General features: G+C 38.9%; 1 protein-coding gene across 1 annotated transcript; it reads left to right on the top strand.

Annotated features, from left to right (window-relative positions):
- Window positions 1-17,088: 17,088 nt before the first annotated feature.
- LOC113318667 (indole-3-acetic acid-amido synthetase GH3.6-like) lies at window positions 17,089-19,810 on the top strand. The gene is made up of 3 exons (XM_026566872.1): window positions 17,089-17,585; window positions 17,832-18,751; window positions 18,925-19,810. Exons 1-3 carry the CDS (start codon window positions 17,266-17,268, stop codon window positions 19,509-19,511), a joined length of 1,827 nt encoding a protein of 608 aa, XP_026422657.1. The 5' UTR covers window positions 17,089-17,265; the 3' UTR covers window positions 19,512-19,810.
- Window positions 19,811-26,696: the final 6,886 nt, after the last annotated feature.

Here is a 26,696-nt window from a genome sequence, read left to right as displayed (position 1 = left end):
CATATACTTTACTAATATGACAACAAGAGGTATACTTATCCTTTCGGATATGGAAAACATATACATTTGAATATCAAAAATATATTTAGAGTATCTCGTTTGGGATTTCGCCTTGAGTATCAAGGAAAATATCTGAATATTAAGTAATAAGAGTTTAACACATGTTCAAATAATTATGTCGACGTCTTGTGAACTTTCATTTTTAACCAAGTATGTTTTCAATATCTATGCAAACCCTAAAGTAATAGAAAAATCGAAAACATAAACTTGGCTAAACTAAGGATTGGTTTTACTAGAGATCCAGAATATGGGTCCTAGTACAAAGATCCTTAGGACCGGTTATAGTAGAGATTCTTGCAAATGAATTGGTCCTATTAGAGATCCTTAGGATTGGTCCTAGTAAAGATTCTTGTCTAGGGGATCAGTCCTGGAATATATATTTTGACTTCCTTTCAACTATGAAACAAGTTTCGTAAGTCTACTTCCTTAAACTAAGAGAACATAGGTTTCAAGACATGGAATCAACCTGAAAGTTCAACACACTAAATAATAACGAATTAACGAGTAGTAATATGTCCAATCTACAAAGTCCAATAGATAACTATACTTCGTAATTACATATACCAAAGTTGTACGAACGACTAGTATATATTTCCTTGTCACTTTGACCATAGTTAAATGATCATGTCACCAATACTAGAGGTACGTAAATAAACTTCGTATATTATGTTATCAATATAAACTGACTTGAAAAAAACGAAGATATAAAAGGAACAAGTCAAGTCTGTGTTACTAACCTCGAACAGAAGGATGATGTGTTCGTCGATACCGAAACGTGTTCAGGTTCTTCAGAGTAACAGGAGCAACTCTCAACATTTTTATTATTCCTACACTGACGTAACTAAGTTGACTTTAGTAATCAAATCAAGCGACTTCGAGTTTCGGAACTAAAATATGACATCCAAACTTGATATACCAACACTTGGTGGGTTTACCGAGCAATGCTCTAACAAAAGGATTTGGATTGATAGTTAAAAAGGTATATATAATGCCATAAATTTTGAATAAGGTGGGTTGGAAATTTTCAAAGGTCATAAGGTCATATGTTGTCTACAAGAGTTGCATTCATCCTACTATATATCTTTGGGAAGGTTTGAAAATTAATAATTGGTGGATGTACAAGTTTTTCTAAACTTAAAAAAGGATATTTCATGATGTCTCTAGATATATCTTATGTAAGAATATGATGGACTCTATCTCTCACTTATTATGCAAATATTTTCAACTGTATAAGTTCGGATTTATGGTATGTTTTAGTTCTCAAGTTGTGGTGTTTTTGCTGAATTTTTCGTAGAAGACCAAAAATAAAGTCACATTGTTAGAGATATTTGGTTTGTTGCTTTATTCAGTTTCATGATCCACATTTGGTTCATGAAAATGAATTGATGTTTATAGAACTTTTTGAAGCTTGCAGGAATTCAAAGAAAGGTTTTGCAATCTACTGTTAAAAGTAGAATGAGATTATATGACTACATGTTTAAGTCAGTATATGATCTGCAAATTCTTCTGAAGTTTGGAGTTGGTTGTAGACCTGTATATGGAAGTTACCTCAAGTAAATATGATTCATATCTACCGCAAATGTAGGTTCTCGAGGTAATCCTGGTTTTATGAGCTGGTTTGATTTAGAGATTCGTCCAGTAGATATGTGTATGTTTTGCCTATGGATATAAGATCATCGACTAATTATGCAGCTGAAAAACAACTTCACTTATTGTTTTTCTTCACAATTTATTGTTTTGATATCACTATAAGTCACAAACGGCGTTTTTGATATAAGCCATAACATTATCGAGATAAATCTATAAAGTTCTGAGAGTTGCTCAAAGTTAGAGGCGTGGTATTTGCTCTCTATCGACATACTTTATTAAGAAAATTGTTTTGAACTAAGTCTTGTTAGTGATACATCACTGTTTATAAGATGGTATACAAGATATCATCCTGGTCTATGATCAGGGTTCATCCCTTATGTGGTAACCTAAGCTTACGGTCCCGACATAGTTAGACTAAGATAGATTAAGCTAAACAGTTAAAAACTTTTCACTTTTTAAGTTAGCCGAAGTCATAAGATTAGGTTAAGTTAAGAAGTTTTGTGTTTTTCATTTTTGGGATTAGTCGTCGTCTAATATACACATATGGTTAGGTTAAAGTAAGTTTTAATCGGGCTGCATCATAATTTATATTATCCCAAATCTTAACATAGATTGGTCGATTCTACCGATCCATAAGACTTAAACTATTGATCTGTATTAGTGTTATTCTGTATCAATTGGTACTGATATTTTTTTTTTTGTTGATGTGTCAGAATTTCTTCGTATCAGTTTTTATCGAAAATCTCCAATATTTGAAATAAGTAATACGGCTAATACTGTATACGAATGTGAGCAAAATTGATAAGTGTGATTTACAATCAAATTTACAAGATAATTAACAAAATGGATATAAAAATTACAAATTTCATCCACCGTTAGATAAAACTAACAGTCATCAATGTTGATTGGCATCATGTCATTGCTACTGAAACGAACATACTGTATCTAGATCAATGGTCCAATGGATATTGTACTACATTAATACTTGTACGGTGAACAAGGATAATCTTAGGAAAGGAAAGGAAAAAAAGCTAAAAAATGCATTTTATCAAACACAGTTTTTCGTACTATTGATTATTCAATCTACAGTAGCTTCACGAGACTTTGGCCCACAGGAAGTACAAAATATCAAAGGGAATAAATAAATGAAAAGAGAAAAACTGGGATTAGACGTGAGATTAGGGAGACAAGAGAGGAAAACAAGGATTTGAGGGGAAGATTTGATGTGTGTTTGCAAGCTGCGTGTGTGCAGCAGGTGAAAAGAAGGAGAGATTAAACAACCAATTATACTGCATCAAACAAAACTAATCAAAATCATAAAAAATAGTTACACAAAAATTAAACTATAGAATGTCAACGGATGAATTAGAGATAACTATAAATTAATATCATTGTCTCCTAATCAACACACATTCTCACGTAGACATTCTCAACCACTCTCCAGAGACGCATCAAGCACAAGACATCTCCATTCTCCACTGCCCTCTTTCCCTCCCTCTCCTCCGCCCCCTCGGCCCCTCCTCTCTCCCCCAAGCCCTCCCCACGCTCTCTTTTCTCTGGATGGCACGCAGGTTGTCTCCCGCTATTGACTAGTCAACGACATATAACCTTTTGTCTCATTTTCGGATGGCTGTCGAATTATTTGTTGACACGTGTCGACGTGGGAGACCAGGTCTGACTCAAAGGTGACACTATTTTGAAACGCAGAGAGAATGGAAGCTGCGGCAACGAAATGCAAAAATTCACGTGCGGAACAGCAAATCGAGCCGTAAACGAGAACAGAGCATTGGGTAAAAAACCGAAACAGTTTTAAAGGTCAGCCGCGGTCTTCTTTTAGTGGGATGATGCCATTGAAGCGTCATGCCTGATTTGCTCGAGGTTTTAAATTATGTACATGTGAACACAAAGATCTCGTGTCATCTGAGTATTCACAAATAATGCACGCAGACTCATGACAATACAGTAAATAAACTGCGCCTGAGGGGAATGGATAGGCTATGTCGAATTCTTGATTCGGAGTTCTAATACTCTTCCTCGTCTCATCAACTACAATCATTGTTCTTGGCTCATACAATAAGATAAATAGTGGATGAAATATAAAATGTACGAACATGATATACCATAAGTATCGAATTGAACATATAAAGTGTAAATGCATGAATATAGATGAAACGATTAACTTATATGATTCACCACTCAGATCTCTATCTACGGGTTTGGGTTTTTCATTACATGTATGAAGGTTACAGAAATAGTCGAATGACTTTGAGACCAATATAAGCCTGCGTAGCAGGAGGAACTTCACTTACACTTTCTCTATCTCTTTGTCTCTCTCCTATTCTCCTCTCCATCTTTTTCGTCCTCCCCTTCACTTGGGAGAGAGGGGTATTTATAGGGAGGTTACATGGGGTCCACTTCTGAAGCCCGTTATAACCTTATGCTCTTGTGTTGTGTGCCACTTACGCAGAAGTCTTCGTGTTCTCGGCTGCATCTGCGTGTTCTGTCTGGATACGCAGTATTATCTGCGCTTCCAATACAGGCTGACTGACACGTATGTTGTTTGAGGGTATTTAATGCGGGTAGTTGAGATGTCTGTCCGCGGTAGACAGCTGTCCTCTTCCCCTGCCTTGTCTGCGTCAGTCTGACTATCCCCAGCCGTAGATCTTAGATCTTTCTAGGGATAGGATAAAGTGACTCTTGGCTGTCCACGCGTGATATCATATCTTGATTCCCTTAGCTGCATGTCCTCCACGCGTGTCTTTGTGGGCACGTGGCGGAAGATGAAATGTGTACCTACAATTTTCCCCTTTTCCTCCTACTGGGCGGTTAGTCGAAGTGGGAATAAAAAACGTGTTACTCTCTTCATCTTCTCTTTACTATTTTCCTAGATTTTAGGGCACGTTCCCCACTATTTGTAATAACTTCTTCTTGGGTAGTGGGGCAGTTTTTATTTCTCTTTGCATATATATATGAGAAGGAATGTGAAAATTCTCTAATCATAAATTTCATTCATTCTCTTTCCTCGGAATTTTCATTCTTTGTTCTCTGCTTTTGTATCCTTGTTATTAACTGCTGCTGCTACTGTTGCTTCTCAAAGTTTTCTGCTGTTGTTGCTACTGTTCGTCGAGGCTTTCTGCTTAATTTTTTGTTTATAGGTAGGTGGTTTTACTGTGTCTTGGTTATCTTTTGATGAACTGTTGCTATATGTGTTTGTGATGAAGAACATATATATAAGTGTGTGTATGATTGCCCCTGTTCGTTATTACAAACAGTAATGATTTCTTCCTTCGTATATGCTTTCCCTTATTTGTTATTTCCCCTTTTATTTAGGGTTTGTTCTTATTTTCCATCTGGTTCATGATTATGAAGAACTGGATGAAATTGAGTTTTTTTATTTCTGTTTTGTCTTCGCGGAAATCTGAAACTTGTTTGTGTACTACGCAGACATGGCTGACCGTCCGCGGGTTTCTTATCAAACTCCACCGCCTAGTCCGCGTAGATATCCTCCGCGTAGGGATCCTGATGTTTCTCCGCCTGGTGGAGGTTCGTCTAAATCTTCCCAAGGTGATGCCTGCGTTCATGGGGTTTCGTCTTCTTCTGGTCAGAGGCACTTATCTTCTAAGAGGGGTGAGTCGCATAGAGGGAATACGCAGAAGGGGGACCGGCCAAAAGAGGCTCCTGGCTCCCGGTATGCTGTTTCTCGTCCCTTAGTTAATCCGCGTGATGATCCTAAGAGAACGCGGGATGTCCTACCTCTTCGGTCAGTGGCGCCTCCTTCCGCGTCTCATCAACATCCTCTACCTCCCCCTCCAGTGTCTCAACCCAAGGGGAGGTCTTCGAAAGAAGTGGTTTCGAAGACTGATGTATCTAAGGTTCATCCTAAGAGGAAAGCTTCCGATAGAAACCCTTCGAAGGGTTCTGCGCCTGATCCCGTGGAGGAGGAAGATATTTCTCAGGAAATACGTAGCGTCGCTGTTGGGGAGAAGAAAGTGACCTTCAAACATATTGATCTGGAGGTTTTCAAGGAAAAGCATGGTCTTCAGCTATTCGATGTTCGTTTTTACGCTGCTGATGATGATATTACTTATGAGATGATATCGACATATAAGTTTGATGAATTTCATCTGCTGACCACGGTGGGGGCCTTTGAAGCGGGTCTTATGTTGCCTTTGTACAAGTCTGGGGATTCTTTTTATTATGATGTGGCTGGTCGAGAGGGTTCTTCGAAGAACACACACTGTCGCTCTATTTCCCAACTTCATGGGAATTATCTTCGTGCACTGAGGGAGTGTTATCTTCGGAGCAAAGGAGAGACAATGATGATCTTTATGTTCCCAATCCTGAGGAAAGGGAGTGGTATACGCCTGAGAATTTTAACAAGTCTTTCGGTGACTATGTTAACAGTAGGAATCGTAAACCGTGGAGTGTGAGTCTTCGGAATATTGCCGCTCCTCGTGGTGAGATCCGTTCTGAGTGAAGTAAGTGGTGCTAAGGTGAAGTACGTCCCGGGTACAGAGAATTCTACTAACAAACTGGTGTTTCCTACTCGTGAGCGGATCAAGCGTGATCATGACTATGAATGGCACGCAACTGTTATTGAGGTTGTTGGTCCCTGGGCTTGGGGGTGGGTTCCAGGTCCGCAAGGATGGCGTCCTACCGCAGATAGCCAGATACGTGCTCTCTCCTGCTCGTTATGGGAATTTCCGTCCTTGGCATTTGAATTTTGAGGGCATGAATTTCCAATATGCCCTCGATGTTGTTGATGGAGATGACGAAGAGAGTTCCGATGCTGATCTTCAGCGAAGAATGCTGCGGTTGTCAAGGTAAGATTTCCATATGCCTTGTCCTTTAGTTGAGGCAGTTTTAATTCTTTTCAAAGTCAGGGATTTTTATTCTTGTGCCTTGTCTTTTTAGGCGACGAAGAAGAGGAGGATAAATCCCAAGCAGTCCACCACCGCAACAATCGAGGAGGGGGTTTATGAAGAAGTTAACAGTCCTGTGACTGAGCTTGGAGAGGATGAAGATATGTCTGATATGGAAGAGCGTACTGATACATCCCCTCCAGGTCATGATGATGAAGAATTTGTTGAAGGGAATACTACCGCTGGTGGCAGCGGTATTGGTGGTGAAATTAATCCCGCAGGTTGTCATGATGCTGGTGCCGAAGCTAATCCTGCGGGTTGCAGTGATGCTGGTGATGATAACACTGGCCTTGGTGATGAGGGTGTTGGTGGTGAAATTCCTGCTATGTCTCAGGAGTTTTCCTTTGGTCGGATTTATTCTGCGGAGGATAGTTTTGACATAAACGCTGCCCTGGGCCTGGCTTCTGAGTTCAACCTGCTTTCCCCAAACGATGATTGGGATGTGCTTGGTAACTCTAGCAAGGCGGATGGAAAGGAAAGGGAGTCGTGGATGCTAGTGATGTTCCAGAGGGGAGCGGTGCTAGAGACCTTCCAGATTTGGATGCGGGAGTAGCCTCGAACTCTTCGGGTGCTAATTCACGGACATGGGTAAGGCCTCGGTTGGGTCTTCTGGAGATGATTTTCCTCAGTCACTGATCCTTGAGGGTGATGATGCCATCTTAGCTTGGTTTAAAAAGAAGAACTTGATGTTCGTACCCAATCCAGCTCCTGTGGTGGAGGGTGAGAAGAAATCTGATGCCTATACCCGTAAGATGATGCAATTGTCTCCCGAGGACCAGGTTGCAGAAGCGTGGGATAAGAATCTTCGGGCCTTGGAGGCTGCTCTAGTAGTCGACGCTCCCTCGACTGTTGCTGATATGATGGGTTGGCTGATGGGTATCAGTATGGATTTCCCCAACAGCGGATGTTAGAGGTGAGTTCTCTATCATTTTGCCTTGTATCAATTTTTAGCAATTTTTAGAGTCAGGGTGTTCTAATCTTCTGATTCGCAGATGATGAGGAGTGAGCATTGCAATCACATGTTGTACCAGTTTTTTAAGGCCAAATCCCTTAAGTTGGAGGCTAAGCTTCGTCTTCGGGAAGAGGAGCTTACTGCGGCTGAGACTGTCATTGCTGATAGGGATAGGGAGATAGGTGAGTTGAAGAGTCTCCTCAAGGCTAAGGAGCAACAAGGCAAGGAGGAGGAGAAGCTTCGCTTGGATCTTGCTATGGCTCGTAGTGAGTTGAGGAGGCCAAGAATTCTTCGGCGTGTTACAGGTTTGATTATCTGTTCTCTTCCTTGCTGTTGTCCTTTACTGTAATTAGTGTTCTGTCTGAGTCTCCCTCCCCCACCCTATCTTCAGTGGGTGGAGTTCCTGAGTTAGTATGGCTTCGGAAAGAGCGGCAGCGTCAAAATCTCGCATCGCAGAGTTGGTAGAGAAGATAAAGAGCGAGGCTGATAAGTGGAATGCTCGTGCCGATGAACATAATGCTCTGGCAGAGGAGTGGGGGTCAGACGAGTCCAAATGATTGATATGCAGAACAAATATAACAATGATCGTCGTTTGTTTAATGGAACGTTGTTGTGGACGCGTGATAATCTTCGTGAATCCCGAGAACAGGTCTCATCATTGGAAGCTAAAATCAATCTCTTGGAAGAAGAATTGCGTCAAGCTCGTTCTTCTCAGTCTTCTGATGTTAAAGATTACATTCAGCGTCTTGCTAGGGAGAGAGATGACGCTAGGGCTGAGGCTGGTGCTCTTAGCAAAGCTTTAGCTGCGTCTAGGGCTGATGTGGTACGCCAAGCTGAGTCTGAGAGAAATCTTGAAGTAAATATGTATCGGCTCAACAAGGGTCTGGAGGGTTTAAACAATGAGGTCAACCATCTTCGTCACTTGGATTCAATGAAACAGGTAGAATTAGATGCGAGTCAGTACGCCCTTTCAACCCTTCAAGCGGATTATAAGAAGTTGTCAGATGAGTATGATTTTCTTGATGAAGCCCGTGATGCTGTTGTTAACGAATATGAAATAGCTTCGGCGAGAGTCGAAGGTATATGCTTATATTATCGAGTGTGATTCTGTAATTTCCTGGACCTAACCATCTGCATTTTTTTTCCTTGCAGAGCTCCAGGGACAGCTTCGCACTGCAAATGAAGAGCTTGCGAGGCTCAATCTCAATTAGTGCATCAGGAAAGCCAGATTAATTATCACAAAGGTTTAGCTACAGCAAGGGACGAGGCTGCCCAAGCCGCTTCGAAGGAAGTGAGTCCTTTCCTCGTTGTTGTCAAAGGCTGAGATGATGAATACTGTTATTGCGTACAAGGCTGGTGTCAACTAGTGGAAGAGACTAACAAATTCTGGATAGCATCGAGTATGATCTTAAGACCGAGCATGGCCTTATCAAGAGCTATCCGCGCCGTGAGAAACCCCCGCCCCTACATCTGGTTCTTCAGGGCCTTCCTCGGGTGGGAGCGTACCTTCAACGCAGAAGGGGAAGATTGCTAAACCTGCTGGTGGGGTTGAACCATCCAAGTAGATTTTGTAGAGAGTTGATCTTTGTTGATTATGAGGCTTCGTGAGATTCCTTTTGTATTTTCTTGTTTCCGCGTATCATTGCCAAGCCTGTAATCAACTTTTAATGAATTGATCTGTTTAATTTTTATCTTGTGTCGATTTTTTTTTAATATTGTTATGGTTAATTTGGAATATAACTGAATGTAATCAGGATAGCGAAGTGTTTGAGTGCGAACCCGAAGATATGTGTATCTTCGTGAACGTCTTGAGACCTGTCACCCCGCTGGCTAATCCTGGGCCAGAGGATTCCCAGACGGGGGGGTCGGGGCAGCGTTCTAGGATATGAGTTGTTTGGAATGTACGTTCATTCCGTCAACCCGCTGCCATAAGATTGGTTGGGTATCTCTTTCTGCTGGATGCCTTCCCCATGGTCCTACACTTATAGACGCTGATAGGGGAGTCCCGAGAGATTGTAGGTGACTACTTTCCCCAAGTAAAATAGAACAACAATTAACACCAGTTTACGTGGTTCGACAGCAGAGTGTCTACGTCCACGGGTGAAAGAGGGTTAAAGTGTCTATTCAGTTTGTTGAGTTACATTTAGAAGAATTCCATTGATGGAACCTCTGAGGTAGTAAATAGTAAAAAACAGGAGGATGAAGTATTGACGCGGAGGCTGTATTTACAGGTGTAGGGTTCTCGTGAGGTGTTTATTTACACGCAGTCGTCTTGTTACTATGTTGCTCCATGTATTGGACTATTTTTTGCCAAAAGTTTGCTTGATTGATAGGTTGAGGTTTGCTATTCCTCTCTCAGAGATAGAAACATGTCGATCGCAAGCGTCGTTTTCTTCTTCTGGCGCTCTTCACGCAGATGCAGGTCTGCGTTTCCTCTACGGGTAGTATGGCTTGAGATATTTTGCATTCCATGGGTGTTTGAGGATCTCCCCTTTTAGGTTGCGCAGATAATAAGACCCATTTCCTGCAACATCATGTATGACGAAGGGTCCCCCCCATGTTGGTGCTAATTTTCCCCACTTCTTTTCTCGTTGGTATTGGGGAATGGTCCTCAGCACATACTGCCCTTCTACGAAATTTCTAAGCTTAACCCTCTTATTATACTCCCTTGCTAGTTTCCTTTGATAGTTTTCCATTTTTTGTAGTGCTGCCTCCCTCCTCTCTTCTAGATCATCCAACCTTTCCAACATCATGTCCGCTGTGAGGTTCTTCTCCCATGCTTCAGTCTTCGTAGTTGGCATGATTATTCTGTTGGGATAATAGCTTCGGCTCCATAGGTGAGTAAGAATGGGGATTCTCCCGTGGCTGATCTTCGAGTTGTCCTATAAGCCCACAAAACGTTGTGTAGTTGCTCACACCAACGCTTCTTGTATTCGTCCAACTGCTTTTTGATGATGAGTGCGAGGGTTTTGTTTGTGGCTTCTGCCTGACCATTGCTTTGAGGGTAAATTGGTGTTGACTTGTTCTTTCGAATTTTGAAAGTATCGAAGAGTAAGTCGATGTTTTTTCCCTGGAATTGCTTGCCATTGTCAGATACAATCTCAGCTGGTATGCCAAACCTGCAAATGATGTTTTGAAAATGAATGTGAAGACATCTGCGTCTCGGATCCTTGCCAGGGCTTTAGCCTCTACCCATTTGCTGAAATAGTCCGTGGCCACTATCAAAAATCTTTCTCTTCCCTGATCCTTCGATTAGGGGACCCACGATGTCTATGCCCCATTTTGAGAATGGCCAAGGGCTGTCTACTGGGTTCAACATTGTTGCGGGTGCGTGGATTTTTTTGGCGAAACGCTGGCATTCTTCGCATCTTCGTGACATTCTTGCAGCGTCTCGTATCATTGTTGGCCAGTAATATCCTTGAGTTTTCGCCTTATCTGCTAGGGATCTCATTCCGCTGTGATTGCCTGCCGCCGCGGTGTATGTCTTTCAAAATCAAATGTCCTTCGGATCTGGATAGGCAACGTAATAATGGTCCGAGAAAAGATTTTTTGTACAAAATTTCTTTTCTCAGATCATATCTTCCTGCCTTTGACTGTATTTTTCTGGCTTGCTTTAGATCCGAGGGTAGTATTCTTTCTTTTAGGAAAAGATGAATCTCAGATCTCCAATCTTCTTCTTTGCTGAAGTCTTCATCTTGATCTGCCTTAGCCATGGTGTCGTCTTCTTGGAAATCATCCGCGATGAATTCTCCCACGTCATCATCTGCAATATCTTTTTCTGCGTGGTTCTTCTGCTGTGCAGCGCAGAGTTCTTGAATATCAATTGAAGGCTCGTAAATCCTGGTTACTTTGACTGCTTTGACGTCCTCGTTTCTGAGCATCGATGATATGTAGGCCAGGGCATCCGCGTGCCTAAGTTCCTTCCTTGCCAGGTGTCGGAATTTGATGTTTGGGATTTGTGATGCCAGTGTTTGCACCAATTCCATGTATGCTGACAGTGTTATGTCATAAACATTATATTGCAACCCTATTTTTCGGATGACCAGCTGTGAATCGCTTGTCAGACGCACGTCAGTTATGCCCATTTCTATTATCAACTGAAGGGAATGCACCACTGCTTCATATTCAACTATGTTGTTGGTATGCCCCTTGAATTCTAACCTGAAAGCATGTATGATCCTGTCTCCTGTTGGGGTGGTGATTTACGATGCCTATCCCCGCCCCTTCTTTATTTTTCGACCCATCTACGAAGACTTCCCATTGCCTAGGATTTTTTGGTTCCAAGATGTCTATAGGGTCTTTACCTTCGTCCATTTCTGGTAGTCCTGCTGACTTTCGTCCTTCGATGATGACTTCTTCGCAGTTATCCAATGGTAAGTCTGCTAGGAAATCTGCTAATATTTGTGACTTCTGAGAGTGCTGTAGCTCATGGATGATATTGAATTGATCTAGGTGAGTATTCCATTTTGCAATTTTTCTGCGTTTTTAAGGACTGCTTCTAGCGGAGCTTTGCATGGGACGCGGACGTAGTGAGTCAAAAAGTAAGTTCTGAGTTTCAGGGTTGCCCATACTAATGCCAAGATGAGCTGCTCGATCTTCGTGTAGTTCCTTTCTGCTGCGTTCAGAGTCTTGCTGATGTAATAGATGGGCTGCTCTATCTTCGTGTTGGTTTTAACCAATAATGCGCTGACTGCATCTTCTGTTGCTGCTATGTATAGTGCCAACACTTCATCAGGGTCTGGTTTTTGTAATATAGGGATCTCAGCCAGGTATTCTTTGATATTTCGAAAAGCTTCCTCGCACTCTGCCGTCCATTCGAATTTGCTTCCTTTTTTGAGAATGTTAAAAAACTGCTTACATCTATCCGAGGACCTGGATATGAACCTCCCCAGCGCAGCCAGCGAACCATTGAGTTTCTGAACCTCTTTTAAATTCTTTGGGGATGACATTCTTACGATGGCTTCAATTTTAGCGGGATCGACTTCAATGCCCCTCTTCGTCACCAAATATCCGAGGAACTTTCCGGAAGTGACACCAAAAGTGCACTTCTCTGGGTTTACCTTCATGTTGTGCACTCTCATTGCTTGGAAAATATTTTTTAGGTCTTGGTAATGATCTTTGCGCAGCTTGCTTTTAACGAGCATATCATCCACATATACTTCCAGCGTACTTCCAATCCATGGTTTGAAAATTGCATCCACCATTCTTTGGTAGGTTGCCCCTGCGTTTCGCAGTCCAAAGGGAATTCTTACATATCAATAGAGGTCATGTGGTGTATAGAATGTTGTATGTTGCTGATCTTCTTCTGCCAGGAATAATTGATTGTATCCATAGTATCCATCCATGAATGACATTTCTTCGTATCCTTCAACTGCCTCGACAAGTTGGTCAATGCTTGGAAGTGGATAGCTATCTTTAGGGCAAGCCTTATTGAGGTTGGTGAAGTCGATGCATATCCTTACTCCGCCATTTTTCTTCGGTACGATGACCATGTTAGAGATCCATGTTGGGTACTTAACTTCTTTGATTAATCATGCGTCCAGTAGTTTGCGGAGTTCCACTTCAACTGCTCGATGGTATTCTGGAGCTACTTTGCGCACCTTCTTCCTAAAAGGGGGGGTACCTGGTTTTATTCGAAGTTCATGATGAACTAACTTTAGGTCAATTTCCGGCATGTCCCCCAATTTCCAAGCAAAGATGTCCGCGTATTCCTTTAGAAGTTTGATTAGCGCGGCTTCTCTTTCTTCATCCATCAAGGTGCCTATTCTGATAATCTTCGGGTTTCCCTCAGTACCTATGTTGACTTCTTTAGCTGCTTCGACAGGTGTAAACGTGGGTTTTGGTTCCCCCAAGAGAGGAACATTCTTTTATTGCTATTTGGTGGGCTCTCCGTCTTCTTTTGTCGCGGAGGTGCTTGCTTCTGCGCTGCCAGTGGTGCTTACGTTCAGAAGGCTTTTTCCGGAGATTTCTTCCAGATATGTATCTATGGTTATCTCCTTATTTTTGGCTCTTCGGGACTGGTGCTTTTCTTCCCGCTCATTATTAATCTGATTCTGTAAGGTCTGACATTCCCGCGCAGTTACTTGGTCTCCTTTAATTTCCATGACTCCCTGGGGTGTTGGGAATCTGAGATGTTAATGGTAGTTTGTCGCTACTCCCTTGAGCTTGTGAACCCATCTTTTTCCGATGATGGCGTTGTAAGGTGAAGGTGCATCTACGACGCTGAATCGAGTGTCCACTTTCATGGGCCCTGGGTCTACTTGTAAGACAATGTCCCCTAGGGGCTTTGTAGTTGCGCCGTTGAATCCGTAGATTGTGTAGTAAGATGGCAGCAGTTGCTTGTCGTTGAGTTCCATACGTTTAAACGTGTCATAGAACAGGACGTTGACTGAGCTTCCTCCATTGATGAGAATTTTCTTGACATTGCACCCTGCTATTGGGAGTGTGAGGACTAGAGGATCATTATGGTCTTCCATGTCTTCTTCCACATCGTCTGCATCGAAAGTTATGGGCGCGTCCATCCATTGTTCGTGCTCGTTTACCTCTTTCCCATCGATCTTATAAAGCTCACAATAATCTTCGAATTTTTTTCTCAATCTCTTCCCAATCTGGGCGGTTAGGGATGGTCCTTGAATCTCTGAACATGCAATCGTGTTGAGGGTGCGGTTGCCTTCTGGTAATTGAACCTGCTTGCCTCTCTTGGTTCTATCTTCGTTATCAATCTTCTGTATATATTGCTTCAGGTCTCCTGCGTCGATTAGTTTTTGAATCATTATCTTGAGATTTTTGCACTTTTCTGTTTGATGACCGTTGAAACAGTGGTATTCACAGTATTCCTTGGATTTTTCTGATCTAGGAGGCTGCTTTCCCTTGGACCATGTCCAATCGAAGTTCTCCCTCCCTTTGATCTCTCTCATGATGCGCGAATAACTGGTACTCAGCTTGGTATAGATTTTATCTTCAAATTTTCGATCACCTCTTCGTCTATCATCCCTTCGTTCTTTCCTTTCTTCGTTGGGACGTTCTTCTGTGATTCCTCTTTTGGACCCGCTGGCTTGATCCACGGAATTTGTACGTGTGGGACGTTGAGTATGAGCTCTGGGATTTTCGCGCTGAATTTTTTCTAACCTTGCATGCTTTTCTATGAAAACTCCGGAGATCACGTACAGAGCAGTGCTTCTCATCAAATTAGCCTTCAAATTAGCTTTGAAATAGAGCTAATTTAAGACTGTAAATATTGTTACTTTAAAAACTTTAGTTCATGTAGCCTAGATTTATATGTTCAGGAAAATATTCGGTTAAATTTGATGAGATCACTGCTCTGTACGTGATATAAATTAGTTCTATTTCAAAGCTAATTTGACCCATTGATGTGATCAGGTCCTCCGGGAATTATGAAATAACTTTTATATCTGTAAGATTAGTGGTTAGCCAAGATTTTTTTTTTTTGAAGCATGTTAGCCAAGAATTGGTGTAGTTAGTATATATTCGATAATTGTATAGTAACCTTGAAATATCCCGTAATGGTTGCCGATTTTTAGGACCGTCCATATTAGTGAATCCTTCGGAGATCGTCCTCTATTATGCAAAAAAAAAAAAAGAAAAAGAAGAAAAAAGAAAAAAAAAAACAACTTTGCATGCGCCTGAAAAAAGAAACAGTCAAGAACTTGTGACTAAATCTTTGGAAGGATTGGTGAAACAATTAGTATAACAGTGGCTTTCTCTAAAGCAAATATACTTCCAAAATACCTAAACTCAGAGAAAGCTTACTTTTTTCTTCTTTTTTTTTTGGCTTAAAGAGGTGCAAATTAAGTATTCTATCAGCATTAGCCAACATATTACTTTGTTGAACTTTGAAACCAACATAACTTTTCTAAATTATAAATCATTGAAACTTGCATGCCGTGTGACCTAAATCAATATGCCAAAAAATGCGTCAAGAGCCTCTTGGTAGCCATTAAACATCACAAAATTGGTTAAACATCACAAAATTGGTTAAAAAGATTAAAATCAACAATTTCTGGATGAAGAGGACATTTAGATTTTGATACTGTTTAAATGGATAAAAATGTAAAAATAGCCAGGATGTAAACAGTTTCATCCTACCCATTTTCAAATACTTTTTTTTATTTTTAATTTACATCAGGATGCATCCAGTTTCATCCTTGCTATTTTTTAAGTTTAAATCAGGATGAATCCAGTTTCATCCTTACTATTTATTTGGTGTCCATTTCACGAACCATGTTTTTAAAATATTTGAACAAATGACCCATTTTCCGATTAGACATCATATCAAAATCATGTGGGAAGCCTCAAGATACAAACTAAATCAACGATGATAGAAAGTTTGGTTTTGAAGTTTTTTAGCTGCATTTGCCTGCATCAGGATCAGTTGGATGCTAGCTTCCCCAATGTCGCCTCCTAGAATCATGTGAGAGCTTAACTAGCAATTCCATTTGAAGGAGATCACGTTATCTACAGATGATGGATTGAGGCAGTGAGCTTCGCACCTAATAAATCACGCGGACAATTCCAAAATCTAAATTTCAATCTCATCACCACCTGTTTGTTGTTTTGTTTGTATGCCTAACCAGATATATTTTCACATATTTCAAAAACATAAAATCGGTTTGCTGCTCCCTCGACCACGATACATGCACGGACGTAGTTATCCGCATAAATCTAAGAGATCCATCCATATTCCACATTATTGTTTTGTTTTTAGTCAAATAGCATCCATGATCCGTGATCGAATACAAAAATTTTGCTACGTAAAAAGACCTTGACAGATAAAGTCAAGGAAATTCGATAAATATTACATCATACAAAACTTGTACATGTGAAACTGAAACTACGCAGAAAATATTCGTTTCGGATTTCTTATACAAAACGTGTCACAAGGAAGTTAGACAGCTAAACTAGACTTGCATACTTATCAATTCCGCACATACATATCTTGGATTTTGATTCCCTTAGCAAGCGACTGAAGCTTTCCTCCTATGAAAGAAAAAAAATGGGTCGGCGCGGAAAGAATCCCGTTACTTAGATTTTGTTTTGATTGATTTTACCGGGAAATACAAATACCTTGAAACCAAATTACGGAAACGGCTGCCGGTTCTTTGTGAAACATCCGCGGTACAAGCACGCATGTACTCTGTGAACTTACTGCTTGTTTACCGGTTATTGCCAGTCAAACTCACACCCCCCGATATATCTACTAGTACTAATTTTCTTCTCTCCAGGCTGTCCTTTAATCTCCCTGATAGGTTGCTGTATCCCACGAATTGTATCCTCGGTTTCCTTGTACGACAAGCACATTATTCATACAATATACCACCACATTTCTGATTAGTACTTAGTAGTAGTTCCTAAATAACGTATAAAAGTCAAAATTAGAAACCATATAAAATTACCAAATTACCCCTCATAATGGATTCTTATTTTAATTAATTAATTACTAATTATGATGATATCTCTAGTAATAGTACTGTTGTTTGGATATGAAGGTATAAGGAAAAAAGAAAAGCAAAAAAACTTTCAGCACAGAACAGAAAACAGCCACCTTTACATCACTTCCTCTATAAATACCCTTTCCCGTCCGTTCTTTCTCTACACTCAAATCAACTTTCCCCCTCTGCTTTCTCTTTCTCTAAAAACTCTCTCTTGATTTGTTCCTTCTCTTGACTTACATTCTCCTCTCGCATTCCACTAAGTTAAGTAGTGGTTTGATTAGTTATCAAGATGCCGGAAGCTCCAGCGAATGACACAGCGTCAGAGTATGTTGTGGTTGATAAGAGTAAGATAGCACTTGAATTCATCGAAAATGTCACAACAAATGCTGATGAAGTTCAAAAGAAAGTGCTTGGTGAAATTCTTTCCCGAAGTTCTCATGTCGAGTACTTACAGAGATACGATCTCAAGGGACGTGTCGATCGTGAGACTTTTAAGAAGATTATTCCTGTCATAACTTATGAAGATCTTCAACCTGATATCAATCGTATTGCTAATGGTGATACTTCTCCTATTCTCTGTGGACAACCCATTTCTGAATTCTTGACTAGGTGAGTCAACTCACTAAATTTCTTTAATGGGTTATTAATCTAACTACTAATTACCTGTAGTGGGTTTTTAATTATATCTATCTTGATTCTCTTATTTCCTGGAAACTCTTTCTTAGTTGTTGACTAGGTGACCCAGTGCCGATTTCATAAAAATTAGCTAGTACTTTCTTTTCTTAATTTGTGTTTAATTTGTGTTAGTATTGAGATAATTGTACTAAATAATTTCTTTGTTGTTTGAATTTGTAGTTCTGGGACTTCAGCAGGAGAAAGAAAAATAATGCCAACAATTGAAGAAGAATTAAACAGAAGATCTCTACTTTACAGTCTCTTAATGCCAGTAATGAATGAATATGTTCCCGGTCTTGACAAAGGCAAAGGAATGTATTTTCTGTTCATCAAGTCTGAAGCTAAAACACCAAGTGGATTGGTTGCTAGACCAGTTCTAACCAGTTACTACAAGAGCTCACATTTCAAAAACAGACCTTATGATCCATACACCAATTACACTAGCCCAAATGAAACCATTCTCTGTCCTGATTCTTACCAAAGCATGTATTCCCAATTACTCTGTGGTCTTTACCAAAACAAAGAAGTTCTTCGAGTTGGTGCTGTTTTCGCTTCCGGGTTCATCCGAGCAATTCGATTCCTTGAAAAACATTGGACTTCTCTCTGTAATGATATCCGAAACGGAACCATTGATTCCCAAATTACTGATCCATCTGTGAGAGAAGCTGTTCTGGCAATACTCAAACCAAACCCAAAACTAGCTGATTTTATTCAAGAGGAATGCAGCAAGGATTCATGGAAAGGGATCATAACCAGGTTATGGCCTAATACTAAGTATATTGATGTTATAGTTACTGGAACTATGTCTCAGTATATTCCAACTCTGAATTACTACAGTAACGGCCTACCATTAGTTTGTACCATGTATGCATCTTCTGAGTGCTACTTCGGTTTGAACCTTCAACCTCTTTGTGATCCTAGTGAAGTTTCTTACACACTCATTCCTACCATGGCCTACTTCGAGTTCTTGCCTGCTCATAGAAACAATGGAGTTAGCACTAAACCAAAATCTCTCACTGAGAAGGAGCGGAAGGAATTGGTTGACCTTGTTGATGTCAAACTCGGTCAAGAATATGAGCTTATTGTCACCACCTACGCCGGTAAGAACATCATCTCCATAGTTAATTTCTTTCCATTAACTCTCATTTTCCTCGAAATGTTTTTTTTTTTCCTTTCTAAATGTCAATGACAAGACATGAACCGGTGACTTATTTGGATATACTCTTGTACTGTTTTAATGATTATTTAACTATTTTATCTGTCGATTTTTCAGGTCTTTACCGCTACAGAGTTGGCGATGTTCTTAGAGTTACTGGGTTCAAGAACAAGGCACCACAATTCAGCTTTGTTTGCCGGAAAAATGTTGTTCTAAGTATCGATTCTGATAAAACCGATGAGGTCGAGTTGCAAAACGCGGTGATAAATGCTGTTAATCATCTAGTTCCATTTGATTCGTCTCTAGTTGAGTACACAAGCTATGCTGACACTTCAACTATCCCGGGGCACTACGTTTTATACTGGGAACTTCGTCACGATGGTACAACTCCAATTCCTCCATCAGTTTTCGAAGATTGTTGTCTAACAATGGAAGAATCTCTCAACAGCGTTTACCGTCAAGGCCGTGTTTCCGACAAATCAATTGGGCCTTTAGAAATAAAGATCGTCGAGTCTGGAACTTTCGATAAACTCATGGATTATGCCATTAGCCGCGGCGCGTCGATAAACCAGTATAAAACACCTCGCTGTGTTAAATTTCAACCCATTGTTGAGCTCATGAATTCAAGGGTGGTCGAAAGTTATTTCAGTCCTAAATGCCCAAAATGGATCGTTGGCCTTCAGCAATGGCGCAACCAAAACTGAAGAAAGGGAACAAAGAAGTAGAGAGTCAGAACTGAGAGCATTTATCTAGAACTACTGCTGTATCTGTTTAATTGGTATATTTTGGATGGAGTTCGAAGGGAACAAAGCTGTTTCTATGATCATCTAGAGAGAAACAAATCCCACTTAGATTAACCCCTTTTTTTTCTTTCTTTTTTTCGTTTTTAGACGTCTTTTAAGATGTGGTAGACTTGAATAGATCTTTGATCCGTGTACACAAAGTTCTTGTTAGATTCATCTAAGGAAGTTTTAATTAAATTTATCTCATTTCACTTTCTTAATTTTTTCCTCAATTTATTTGAACTGAACTTGTCTTGATACCTCAGCAAAAACTAGCTCCGGCCACCAAACTCACATGGACTACATTTGACTGATTACCCCAATAGGAATCATGTTTCATTAATTTAACTGAAAAATATCTCTGGATAGATTTCTATATAGAAAATGCAGGTTCCATCATTTCCTCTTCTAATATTCTATTCTAAACAAAGTCAGTTACCAACAAACCCATACTTGCCGGAATCTGACAATTTCTCTGAAATTGTGGTGCTTTAAATTTTGAGACCATAAGACAGACGATAAGTGTCAGAATATGGCTGAGTAACTAGCGATATCCAATGGGACACAAAATGTGATGCGAAATCATTTGGTTTTGGAAAATTGAGGAGACAATAAGACTAGGTTTTCTATATTTTACTTTCATTTTTGTATGGGAATTATGTATATATTCAGGAACCAGGATCATGTCGAACATGAATCTCAGACAGGAAAATTAAAAAAGAGATATATAGGGAGAGCATTAACGACAGAGATAGAGAAATGCACCAACCTAACTGTTATCACCAGTCCACAAGAGCAACAATTTCGAATAGAAGCAGTACTAGAGAAGGGAATACGGTCTTTGTGTCGAGAGGGCCAATGTTTTAAGTGAAGTTTAGCGGGATTAACCACCTAATGTCAGATCTTAATATTCTTGTGTTTTAAGTGATGATGTTTCTACCTCTCTCGTCGTACCAAATAAAGTGGGAAATAAATATTTGATATTTACCCTCACTCTTTCTTACTCTATTGGCTATGGGTTTAAGAAGACTTCAATTTTTTTTTGAGGGCATTTAAAAGAGGTGGCCAAAACAAAAATATCCAGGATCATAGAGATAATGTTGTTTGCTGATGTCATGTATGATAGAATACCTAAACTAGCCTTTCCATTTTTTTGATTTGAACAGATTGAGAGAAGAAGAAAAAGAGGAAGAAGGGAAATGGCGGTTGATTTGATCTAGAGTTACTTTTATTTTTTTGCATTTTCTCTCTCTACCTCTTAAAAACAAATTTTTTGATTGAGTGAAGATTTATCTTTTTAGGATTTTTCTGATCTTCATATTATGCTTTTTGTTTATCTAATCAATTCGATATTCTAATTTTTGATCTATTTTTGTTTATTCGTTTTAGGATTTTTTGGATTTTTTGTTCTTATCATTTTAATTAAAATCGAACAATTTACATTTATAAAATTATTTTTTATTTCATACTCAAGATGATTAGTAACTTTTATGAGTTTAGAATTCGCTTAATTGAGTTCAATTCTAATAAACAAATCTCATCAAAACCTTTAATTAGGTCGTCGTTGTTGGGATATTAAGGATTTTTATCCGCGAAGAAAATATGCTCATTGTTTCTCTGTGCAGGATATAGGCGCATGTTTTTGTGGCTAACTGCTTTATGTTGTTTATTGCACAAATCAAAGAAGCATCCTTCCTTGAGATGATGAAGACATCCCGGAAGAGATTGTCGGCACAAGGCCAGATCCAGGATAATTTTTGTTCACAAGACTCCTTAATGTGACCAACTTCTCCACAATGATAGCAATACTTGTCAGATTCAGAACCTTGCAAGGAATTTACCTTGTTTTTAAGTAGAGCAAGATAATGTAAGCATTCAACAGTAACTTTAAAGGCATCAAAAACATTTTCGTCTGTAGACGTTCCTCTTTCGCATTCCTTAAAGAAATTTAACGACGATCTTTTTAGACAACAACGCCTGATACTTTTGACAGATAAATTCTTGAATTTTGCCCTTAGTGAGGGAATAATCCTTTATCCGATGGATTATTTTTCATCGACCATCAAGTTAGAACTTTTAGTTGAGTTAAGAGCCTCTATGAATATAAAACCATCAGTTGATCCCTTAGACAAAAAAAACTTTGTAGAATCAAGAAGGAATTCTGGTATACGCTATAGGTGAACAGAACATGCTTCCTAAAATTATTTTATATTAGGGTATTCTTAAGGTCACTAAAAGCACAAACTTATTAGGTCTTTTCGACGCTTGCTTGATCTGATACCAATTGAAAATGAGTGGGTATACCACCATCTTTTTCGTTCGTGAACCTATATGGACCAAGGTAGTCAATATCGCTTGTACGTGCCGATATTAAAGGTTTTTATAGGATATCGGAAAAAATCTTTACGATATTGAAAATATCGGCGATACGAAGGAGAAATGATAAAAATGCGTGTATCGTCCTGTACAGACCGATATATCGGTTTCACTTGTACACTGATAATATAGGTTTCACTCGTACATTGATATATCACTTATGTATTTTGTCTTTTGATTATGGTTTCTTGAACATTTAGTTCAAGAAAGTAACTTCATATATGATTATGGTGGATGTAATTACTGTAAATGTGATGTTGATGGGCTAACAAACATTCAATTCTGGATGTAATTACTGTAATTACGCCTCTGGGATCTCACATGACCCTACGCACATGATTACCTTAGATGATGTCCTGTGTAGGCCTAAGGGTTTCTTCAGCCGCAGTGAAGACTTTTAACTATTCTGCCTCTAACATATATCCCATTAAATTTTCAGAAAGGTATAAAATCAAAGAAATATAAAGAAGATATCAAGCAAACCTCAATAATTAGGATAGCTTACTCTTTTCAAAAGGTCATATAAATGCCTAGACGATTCTACTTCACACGATCAATCTAGCAGATATAAAACTTTTTGAATGACAAAGTCTGAGACGAACAAACTTCGTAATTTTTATCAATTTTATTCCCTGATCGATGGTTCTTGAATGGTCATTTATTAGAAGAGACGAACCATCAAATAAATAAGACCTACAATAAACAAGATAAGATTCTGGATATCAAGAATCAGTATATAAAAGATAGTCTAACTTGGCTTCACGAATCCCTTACTGAAGACTTCAGAAGTTGTAACCTAATATAGTTTCACACGGAAACCTAGGTCTTTACAGGACGACTCCAGCCGCAACTAAGACACAATGTGTCAGGATTGAGATTCTAGTATGCAGTGAGTCATGTATTTATAATAATGAACAAGGCCATGTAGCTTATAATCAAAGCTGAGTTCGTATACTAGTTTCCATGTTTACAAATTACTTTAATCTCAACTTCTCAATATAGATTGATCATGTAATCATGTGAGAAGTTTTCCTTGAATTACAAAGAAGCTGTGCACTACGTAATAAGCTTTGTACACCAAAAGGTTAGCCCTAACTTTTATGCGTACCATCAAACAATCATGAAGTTCGATAAATGTCAAAGATTAAATCATTTCGTGAACTGGACAAAACAATTTGTGAACAAATTTTCATCTCGGAGTTCATGAACTTGTTATATTCACAAATTCGCGAACTGTCCAATTTAGTTTGTGTACTCAAGTTACGCAAAGTATCCAGAAATCTCTTAAAAATCAACCAGTTCGCATACTAACCAAATCAGATCGTGTACATGAGGAGTCAAAATGGTTCGGGAACAAATCAAAATCAACCAGTTCGTGAACTGGCCAAATCAGTTCGTGTATGTGAGTTAATAAAAGATTTATTCATCAAGTATATTATCAATAAATACAAATTTCATGCACTGACCAGATCAGTTCGTGAATATGAATATAAATTGATGTCTCCTATTAACTTCTTACGAAATTATTACGATATATTGAACAACAAATTGTTCTCAACCTATTCTACTATAAGTTTTCTAGAACTTCCATTGCTTGAAATCATAATTCGATATTTTCAAGAACTAGCTTGACTCGAAATTTGTTATTTGAAAATTTCATCATAATACTAAAGTTATACGACATTATCTCAGTAGATAAAATGGTAGAAAATATGGTTACATAAGATAGTCAGTATTCACATACCTTTATTGATGAAGTCCTCGTAGATGTCTCTGTTGTTCTTCAGTTTTCAATATTAAAGGTCGGTTGATGAATGCTGGTATGAAACTAACATACTATATTCCTAGTCCGAGACTAATTTTAGTAGACTAAAAATCAAGATATAGTTTTGGTCAACTAAATTTGACAACAAGCTTTACATATCAAAACTTGTGAGTTTGACCGAGCTATGACAATTACAACAAAAACAATTAAAATAACATATCAGTTATATAATAACCATTGTATATATCATATTTAATAGCATAACTAAACAACAAGCACTTGGAAGTCACAACAATTTGTTTCACACTCTTAGCTGTATTGTTATTAAACCTGTCATTTCTCTCTTTCCACAAAGTTCGCCAAATTGCAAAAGGTAGCAAGCTCCAAATTCTCTTTACTCTATTCGAAATCCTTTTCTTACCCTGTTTTTATTTTAGGTGGAATGATCAAACAATTAACTATAGATATGTTTTTTTTTACAAGAATGACTTCTTATAATCAAACAATTAACTTTAGATATGTTTTTTTTTTACAAGAATGACTTCTTATACAAACAATTGTTGATTGGACGATTTTTTTTTGTATGAAATTTAATGATTGGTTATTTATGTTTTCTTAGAGCTTTTAAGAAATCAATTTTTTTTATTACTTAACGTATTCAACGATATTATATTTACATTTCTACTATCAGGACAAAGACACCTAACAGGATTTATACAGGCTTATAATAACCATAGTGGTCGTTGGGTTCTCATCGATCACTATGATTTTATCTTTATCTTATGTAAATAAATAGGAAACATTAGGGGGGTGACTCCTTCACCGAATCTAGATAATTTTGTACACTTGGTTGGTAGTTGCATCCTTTAAGATTTTGCATACTCCGCCCTTTTCTAGAATGCAATCTAGTAACATGAAAATGGTGGATCAATTAATAGATAGTGATACAAAATTATAGAAAGCGAATCTCCTAGAAGCTACATTTGATACTTTTATTGTTAGGAAATGTTTGTACCTAAAATTTGGTTATAGGGTAAACAATATGTACTGTCGAAGTAGTTTCTTTAGAATCGGGATCAAAATCGTATAAAATGAGCCTAAACCAAGAAGATGGCCATTCACGTTTTACTTCGTTTACAAAAAGAGAAGACGGGTTGATCTTAGGGGAGAGTAAGTACAGAAAGTTGAGGAAATCAGTGGGGATTGAATTTATATGTGTAAGGTTGTCGAACTATGAAAGATCTGAGCTTGAGAATGGTAAGCTTGTTCTGTTCTTATTGAATAGACAAAGGAGTCTATTTATAATTTTAAGGGTCACACACTGTTTCATTTTAAGTAGTGGAGGTAATGGACGTGTAGAGCATTGCTCGGTTGAATCCACCAAGCGTTGGTATGTCAAGCTTGGTTGTCATATTTTAGTATCGAAACTCAATTAGATTCGCTTGATTAAGAATACTAGAGTCAACTTCATTTAGGTTAGACTAGAAAGTCTAGGAATGTTGAGACATACAAGTGTTACTCCGAAGACCTGAAGAATGCGAAGACGTATCGACCACAACGAAGAGATCATCCTTCCACTTGAGGTTAGTAATACTGACCTGACTTGTTTCCATTCCTATCGTTACTTTCAAGTCGTTTAAGATTGAAAACATAAGTCGTTTATGATACTTTGATATGGTATATTGAATTACGAAGTATAACATTTATCTTTTGAACTTCGTAAATGCGACATCGACATAATGTATGTGTAGTTACCTAAAATCTGAGAGAGGTTATAAGTGGGATTCTAGGGTTTCTGAAAGTGAGTTCGGGAGGCTGAGCACGAACAATCTTCGCCTAAACCATGCACAGTGGCCGTTCAAAGGCTGCTTCAGTCACGGAGAAGTTTTTTAGGGCTGGTCTTAGGGAGGGAAGCAGATGAAGAGAGAGATCGGGGAATTCTAGGGTTTGAAGAAGAATTAATCTGAGAGGTTATGAGAAAGATCTGTCTTAGATTGGAGAAATAGATGACCTATTTATAGCTGAATTCTCTAATCTCAGGTCGGTGAAGATAGGGATTGATTTCCGTGTCGTGCGGAGCACTTCTTCCGTTTCTTCAAGAATAGATAAAATAAACTAGGTTGAGTTTAACTCATTATTCGACCGCCTTTACTCTTTTCTGCGGTGAGAAATAAGCTGGTATTTCTCACACGTTCCGCAGACCGCCAGACCAAAACCCTAATTGTTATCTCCCCATTTGTGTGAAGCTGAGTCAGCCTTTGTGATGATGTGTTGAGAGAGATTCTCTTTAGCCGATTATAGAGAGATATTTTCCGATCTGTAAGAATGACTAGGATGAGTCACGTGAAAAGGCATGCGATTCCCCAGAATTCGTGTGTCGAGTCTGAAAAAGGAGACTCGATTCTTACATGAGGCTCGTGCCTATCATGGGGAATATTCAACTTTGTTTGAGATTTCCCGAGAGATTTGAATCTCTCCGAGATTTTGTAGAGATATTTGAATCTCTCCTAGATTTTGCGAAGAGATTTGAATCTCTCCGAGATTTTGCAGAGAGATTAGAATCTCTCTGAGATTTTGCGAAGATATTTGAATCTTTCCGAGATTTTGCAGAGAGATTTGAATCTTTCCGAGATTTTGAGAAGAGATGTGAATCTCTCCGAGATTTTGCAAAGAGATTTGAATCTCTCGGAGATTTTGCCGAGAGATTTGAATCTTTCCGAGATTTTGAGAAAAGACGTGAATCTCTCTGAGATTTTGCGAAGAGATTAGAATCCCTCCGAGATTTTACGAAGAGATTTGAATCTCTCCGAGATTTTGAGAAGAGATGTGAATCTCTCCGAGATTTTGCAGAAAGATGTGAGTCTCTCAAGGATTTTGAGAAGCGATGTGAATCTCTCCAGATTTTACTGACGGATCGGAATCTCTCTTTGGTCAAACGGGACTCGTCCTGAAGAGAGAGAAATGTT

Source organism: Papaver somniferum, chromosome 10 (genome assembly GCF_003573695.1).
Source record: "Papaver somniferum cultivar HN1 chromosome 10, ASM357369v1, whole genome shotgun sequence".
NCBI classification, from domain to species: domain Eukaryota; kingdom Viridiplantae; phylum Streptophyta; class Magnoliopsida; order Ranunculales; family Papaveraceae; genus Papaver; species Papaver somniferum.
This window is presented reverse-complemented; position numbering and strand designations above follow the sequence as displayed.

Excerpts from the sequence above, each read along its gene's own strand:
- LOC113318667 (XM_026566872.1), top strand. The coding sequence starts at position 17,266 with ATGCCGGAAGCTCCAGCGAATGACACAGCGTCAGAGTATGTTGTGGTT. Across the intron at positions 17,586-17,831 it reads ATTTCTGAATTCTTGACTAG|TTCTGGGACTTCAGCAGGAG; the intron begins GTGAGTCAACTC and ends TTGAATTTGTAG. Across the intron at positions 18,752-18,924 it reads TATTGTCACCACCTACGCCG|GTCTTTACCGCTACAGAGTT; the intron begins GTAAGAACATCA and ends TCGATTTTTCAG.